This window comes from Lathyrus oleraceus, chromosome 7 (genome assembly GCF_024323335.1).
Source record: "Lathyrus oleraceus cultivar Zhongwan6 chromosome 7, CAAS_Psat_ZW6_1.0, whole genome shotgun sequence".
In the NCBI taxonomy this organism is placed as follows: Eukaryota; Viridiplantae; Streptophyta; class Magnoliopsida; order Fabales; family Fabaceae; genus Lathyrus; species Lathyrus oleraceus.
Genome location: NC_066585.1, coordinates 234,454,707 through 234,461,428, shown reverse-complemented (window position 1 = coordinate 234,461,428; position 6,722 = coordinate 234,454,707). Strand labels below are relative to the sequence as shown.

At 27.1% G+C, this 6,722-nt stretch overlaps 1 protein-coding gene across 1 annotated transcript; it reads right to left on the bottom strand.

The window, feature by feature from the left end:
• Window positions 1-2,902: 2,902 nt before the first annotated feature.
• Window positions 2,903-5,878, bottom strand: LOC127106018 (probable WRKY transcription factor 26). Its single transcript, XM_051043297.1, has 4 exons — window positions 5,433-5,878; window positions 3,936-4,471; window positions 3,720-3,839; window positions 2,903-3,388 (listed from the first exon to the last, which is right to left on the bottom strand). The coding sequence occupies exons 1-4, from the start codon at window positions 5,631-5,633 to the stop codon at window positions 3,112-3,114; spliced, it is 1,134 nt and encodes a 377-aa protein (XP_050899254.1). The 5' UTR covers window positions 5,634-5,878; the 3' UTR covers window positions 2,903-3,111.
• Between the last annotated feature and the right edge of the window lie 844 nt (window positions 5,879-6,722).

The following is a 6,722-nucleotide window of genomic DNA, read 5'->3' as shown; positions in this document are numbered from 1 at the left end:
CCTATTTCTTAGAAATATGTGGGTCAGTAACTATCTTAACTTTCTTGTTATCCAAGACACATCTTATCTCATATTTCTTCTTATCAGGGGGCAAGGAAACGTAGAGGCGATATGGTACCTCCCTTTGGGCGACCTTGTGTCATCGCCTCTTTCCTAGGGTGGCCCTAAGCTACCACCCTAGGCAGAGATATTTGGAAATATAACACTACAAATTATAAGCAAAAAATCATCAATTTTATTTCATTTAATTATTTTATTCTAAAAAATTCATCTTTTTTGAGATAAATTTAAATGCAACACTCAATCGAATTATTTTTACATCTTTCCATAAAATATATTTGAAAAAAGACACAAAAATTTAAATTTTCTTATTAAGTCTGAAATATTAGATTTTTGCTTATAAGTTAATACGGATAGAGTGTTCACTACTACAAAAAACACATGTTACGTCGGATGCGGATTGAATTTTACCTCAGTGATACAAGCAAGGTAATGAAATGCGTCATGAAAATATGCCACTTTACCCCTTGGTTGTTGAATAATCAAGGAGATAGTTGAAATGATCATTGGTTTGATTCCCAGCAAAAACATTTTTTGTATTTTTAAGCTAGCGCCACATACTTCTTGATTCATGATCAAAATTAAGGGGAAAATAATTTTTCTTTTTAATACAAATTACATTGTTTACACCGAATATTAAATTAAATTGCTTACAAATTACATTGTTTACACAAAATATTATATTGTTTACACAAAATATTAAAGTAAAAATATATAGCAAATTTTGAATCTTATTCATCGTCATCACTTTTAGGTGAAGAACAAATGATGGATCTTCATTTCATTGAATCTTGGGGAATATCAAATATTTGATATTTTATGTATTTATTTTGGAGATAAAACTAAGAAAGAGTTTAGATAAATAAAATAAATATTTTATTATATGATTATTTAAGAACACAAATCTTAAACCTAAATAATTGATCCTCAAATCAAATATTTTTCCGCTCTTCCAATCAATCATAGGGAATTATGTTTCTAGGGGTGGCAAAATGGATGGATTGGATGGATATGGATTGGATCGTTAATGGATGGATCAAAACAATCCATTATCCATTAACAATCCACTAAAAGTTTTTTAAAAATATCCAATCCAATCCATCCATTAAGAATAAAAATCCATCCAATCCATCCATTATCATATTTTTAGTGGATGGATATCCATCCATCCATTTTATTTTCCTTTAAAATTTTTCTTTGAAATTTATTTTTATTAAAAAGTTTTTTACTTTTTTTTAATAAAACAATATCAGTTTTTTTTTTGAGAAAAATTATTTTATTTTCAAAAAAAAAAATTTTAAATTTTTTTTTTTTATTTTCGATTTTTTTTTATATTCGTAAAAAAACATCGAAAATAAAATCAAATTTTGGTATTTAAAAAAAAAAATTCGAAAAAAAATTTGATATTTGAAAAAATTTATTTTTTTAACATTAGATAAAAAAATTATTTGACCATAAAAAAATATATTTTTCATTTTTTTAACATTAGATAAAAAAATTTAATATTTTTTGTATTTTCAAAAAAATATTTTTTTTTTTCAATTTTTTTTTTAATATTTGAAAAAATTTATTTTTTTAAAATTAAATAAAAAAATCCATTGGATCATTAAAATGTGTTGGATGGATTGGATCAATCCATGTTTATAAATGGATGGATTGGATCAATCCATTAACTTAATTTATATTTAGTGGATGGATTGGATGGATTTTTTGATGGATGGATTGGATGGATTTTGTGTTAATGGATCCAATTGCCACCCCTATATGTTTCAATGTTTAAGATATAAAACAAATAAGTTTCAATGTTTTTATGATAAATTTTTTATATTCATAATGCTTTTATAATGAGACATAAGGCTTTTGAATGAATGTTTTATAGGTTTTACGCGGATCATTAATGACAGTGTCTTAAGCGCTGATACTCATTAAATGGATGACAAATATTTGTTTAAGTACTGCGAAGAAACTCAATAAACACATTTATTTTTTCCTTCTGTTTTAACATCGATTTTTAAAAGAAGCGATGTAATATATGACTTATATTGTCAAGGTGAATGGAAAAAAAGTTGAAGTTACATATATTATTTCCTTTTTCAATTTTTTTATTATTCACCAATTTCTTTGTGTGATGCAATATGATTAATAATAAATTTCTCAATGTTGTCAACTGAAAAAATCAAAATATATTATAGAAAATTATTTTTGATTAACAACAATGTAAAGTTATTGCATTTAACATTGACGTGAACAACAATATTATTACATGAGATAGATTGTAAGAACATAAAAATAATTTGTTAAAGGTCGGTGTACGAAGAAAAAAAACACATAATCAACTTTTCTTTGTCTCGCAATCCATCAGACATAAGGATGTCTAAAAGTATGGAGCGTATGAACTTGTGAGTTAGGTTTAAGGTAAAATTTAGTGAATGAATCATTTTATAGTAAAATCTATGTATCATACCCCTCGGTTATTTGAGAATCCGAGAAAATATAATATTTAATAATAAAAAAGTCTTAAATAATAAAAAAGACATTATTTTAAAGAAAAACAAAACAAAAACTACCGTTGCCGAAAATCGAAGCATGTACCCTCCTAAATTAATTTACCATTTGATTTTTTATAAACAAAAAAAATACATGATAATTTAAAAAAGAAAAAAATAACATAGCGTGTCATAGAATTTTATCTCAATTTATTTGTTAATTTTTTTTATTAAGTGAGGGAAAAGATTTGTTTTGTAGTATTGGTATATTTTAAAAGCTAGTGAATCACATAATCACAAATTTTAAATTTGTTTGGGCACATAAATAAATAAATAAAATTAAAAGAGAAATAATGTATTCAAATCATTTTTCATCATTTAATGCTACTTTACATATTAGATTAACCAATCACACATATTTCCCATGCTACTTTCTACCGATACCATGAATTGGACTTATAGCCCTTGGTCAAAACTTTAGCCTCATACCAAAAAAAACATCAAACCTTAAAAGATGACTTGTTATTGCAGACACATGCTTCCAGTCTTATATAAAATAAGAACACTATGCTTTATGCTCTTCCTTCAACCTTAAACGTGCCACTGCTGAAGGCTGCTGCTGACCTCTTCTGTCGACATTATGCATTGCAAGTATGACATTTTGTGATTTTAGCTGTGATGCATTATTATTGTTGGCAATGGTGTGGCTATTAGTCTTAGCTGCTGGCACATCATGATTATGTTTTCCTTCATATGTTGTCATTACTGCTTTAGGATCCGTTGAAACCCTCTCAATATGTTTCCTAACATTGCAACCCGGGCTTGTGCATTTGTAATAACTCCTACATATCATACAAGAATGCACATTATCATCTTTTCAAGTTTTTGTTAATCACATTCTGATCGTTTAGATATTAGTTATCATCGAAACTTTAGTTTCTATTTTCTTAGAAATCAATAATATAGTAGTACAATCCTATATAACATATCATGTTCAAGCAAGGTCGTACTAATGTATACTTGATTTCTTAAAAGACAGAAACTAAAGTCGGGATGATGACTAATGACTACACGATCAGAGCGTGAGTAATAGCTAAGATGATATAGTAGTACAAAAGTTCAAAGACTAAATTGTTTGACTATATAATTAAGTAGTTTTAATTATGTAATCACCTTGGATGCGGATTTCCTTTGACAACTTTCTGCCCGTATTTGCGCCATTTATATCCATCCTCTAACAGATCTACATCACTTATTGTTTGCACAATGATTCTAGGCTTTGAGACAGCACTCCTATGTGAAAAGTCATATAAAGAATGGTTCCTGATTAGTTGACAGTATAAATGTTTTATCTCAACAAGAACATGATTTTACAAACTCAACCCTTACCTTCTTTTGCGATCAGGTTCATAATTTTTCTCAGTTTCATGATCTTTTTCTTCGTCACTGTCACTTGTTCCTAACAACTCTTGTTGCACATTTGAATTATCCTCTGTGAGCTTGCTTGGACGAGGGCGTTCGTGAATGTGCTCTCCTTTGTAAATAATTTGAGTTACATGTCCATCAACGAGATCGCGTTCGACTTTTTTCTTCACAGGACAACTTGGATGTGTACACTTGTAATAGCTTCGAGGAAACTCGCAACCTTTGACTTGTTTCTGTCCATACTTCCTCCAGTTGTAGCCGTCGTCGTTAGCTTTGTCGACATTCACAGAACAAGACTGTTGTGATGTTTGTTCTGTGTTAGAGGAATAATCAACAGATTTTGCTATTGGTTCCTTAGAGTTTGGTATGCGTTGTTGTGCAATGTTGTTGAATGTAACTGCTTGAAGTTGTGTGAATGAGGTATTTGTAGGCACTATTGATGAAGAAAATGGATGTTCAAATTGGTTTTGAACATTTGAATAGGCTTGTGCTAGTGATTGCTGATAGGAGAATAAGGAAACAGAAGCAATTCAATTCATATTCAGAGTGATTATGTTATTGTTAACAATAACAATTGCCAATTTTATTTGAACCTTAACTTTTTAATTTTGTCGGTCGGTCACACTTAATTTTGATAAATCTATCTCAACCAACCTATTTTCACCCTACATGTGAGTAAAAAAAAATTAAATTTAAATTTATTTTTCAATAAAAAATATTTATTACATTATTTACTATTTTTTAGAATTATCTTTAAAATATATACCAAAAAATAATATATTGTTAACTAAAAATAAATAATAATAATAATAATAAAGAAACAGGACACTTAATTTTAGTAGAAAGGAGAGAGTAAATATTAACAAATCTTCATTCTTAATTCTTGTGATGCATATACACCTCTCAAATTTTATCTATTAAACATATTAGTATAATTAAATAAAATTTATTATTTTCATGTAATTATTTATTGATTCTTAAAATATATTTAATTATTTATCATCTCATTTTATTTATTTTGTTTCTACAATAAATAATTTAAAATATTATTGGTAAAATAATAATTAAATGATAATAGTTTTTTTCTAATAAACGAAAGAATAAAATCAGATATTTTTTTACAATTACTCCAACAACGAGTGATCCATTTATAAAATAAAATTGTTTCAAAATAAATGATTATTTTTTATTTCCAATACAATATTATTTACTTTTTCAATTTTATCTTTTAATTAATATTACTTTCATAATTTCTAATAAAAATAATATTCATTTTTTCATTTATATATTTTTTAATTGTGTGCAATGATAATAATTCATTTAACTATTCCTTTGTTGAAGAAATTGTGAAAAACACATGAATTAGACAAAGCCATAAATGAACATTAGTGCATCATCATTTCATCCGGCTTAAGGGGCCAAAAACATGGCAACAATAATTGAGCTGTAGAGGTTTATTACCTGAGGTGGAGAAGCAAACATGGCCAACGGTGACAAGCCACCGTCTCTTCCTCCTCCATGCTCCACATCCAACATAGCACCGGCGAGAAGCTCTGAGAATGTCTTACCGTCATCGTTATCTCCAAACAAGCTCGAAATCAGAGTCATCGGACCCGGACTAAACCCCCCACCAGGCCACTCTCCATTTCCACCCCCTACCATTCACTTTATTGATTATTGATTACAAAATGAGTGAACAAAAACACACACGATGATTCTTCTTTGATTTCAATTTTCAATTTCAGCAAAAAGTCCACGCCTCAAATATATCAGAAAGAAAGATAATACATCTTCTCTACTCTGCCTGCCATTTTCTCTCTTATCTCTTTCATGTATACAATAACTTTTATATATATGTAAACATCCTTCCATTATCTCTATAAGTCTTGGTCTACTAATTTGTCCAAAAAAAAAGTCTACTACATCAATAGTGACCCCATCATTATATATATTAAATGTCACTTTAAGTTTTTTTTAATTTAAAAAATTGTAAATGAATAAAAGTCTAATAATTTTATCAAATGGTCTTTATTAATTATTGTGTTAATTATTATAAATTGAATGCATAGTAGAATGTTAAAATTCAGAAGGGTGTGCATAATATTAATTTAAAAGTAATATTCGAAAAATTAGCTTAAGGGTAGAATTTTAATGAAATAAATATTAATGTTACATGAGAAAGAAAAAATAATAAATGTCATAAGTAAACCTTTTCACACGCATTAACAAAATATGATAAATGAAAGAAAGAATAACAATTTTATCAAATTATCCTTATTGGTAATTGATGTATTTTAATTACTATTCGTGCAAGATGAGAGAAAATGCATTTGAGTAATATTATATATATATATATATATATATATATATATATATATATATATATATATATATATATATATATATATATATATATATATATATATATATATATATATATATATATATATATATATATATATATGTAATTATTTCTAATAAGTCTACCTATTCTAATCTCAAAACTCTAATCAACGTAAAAAGAAATTTCTACTTTATTTTGTTGATCCCGCAACTTGTCACATTTTTATTTGACTATTTCAAAGTATTGAATCACCACTTTTCAAATTTGTTTTTCTCTTATGATCACACCACATGATTTCTGATTCATTTTCTTCTTCAATCAACTCCAACTCATCTCCTTTTCATTTTCATTATTTTTTCTACTACACTCTAACCCCTCCAGCTCATTTTCAGATTTGTTAAAAGTTT

Excerpts from the sequence above, each read along its gene's own strand:
- LOC127106018 (XM_051043297.1), bottom strand. The coding sequence starts at position 5,633 with ATGGTAGGGGGTGGAAATGGAGAGTGGCCTGGTGGGGGGTTTAGTCCG. Across the intron at positions 3,840-3,935 it reads GAACCTGATCGCAAAAGAAG|GAGTGCTGTCTCAAAGCCTA; the intron begins GTAAGGGTTGAG and ends CTTTTCACATAG. Across the intron at positions 3,389-3,719 it reads AAAGGAAATCCGCATCCAAG|GAGTTATTACAAATGCACAA; the intron begins GTGATTACATAA and ends TATGATATGTAG.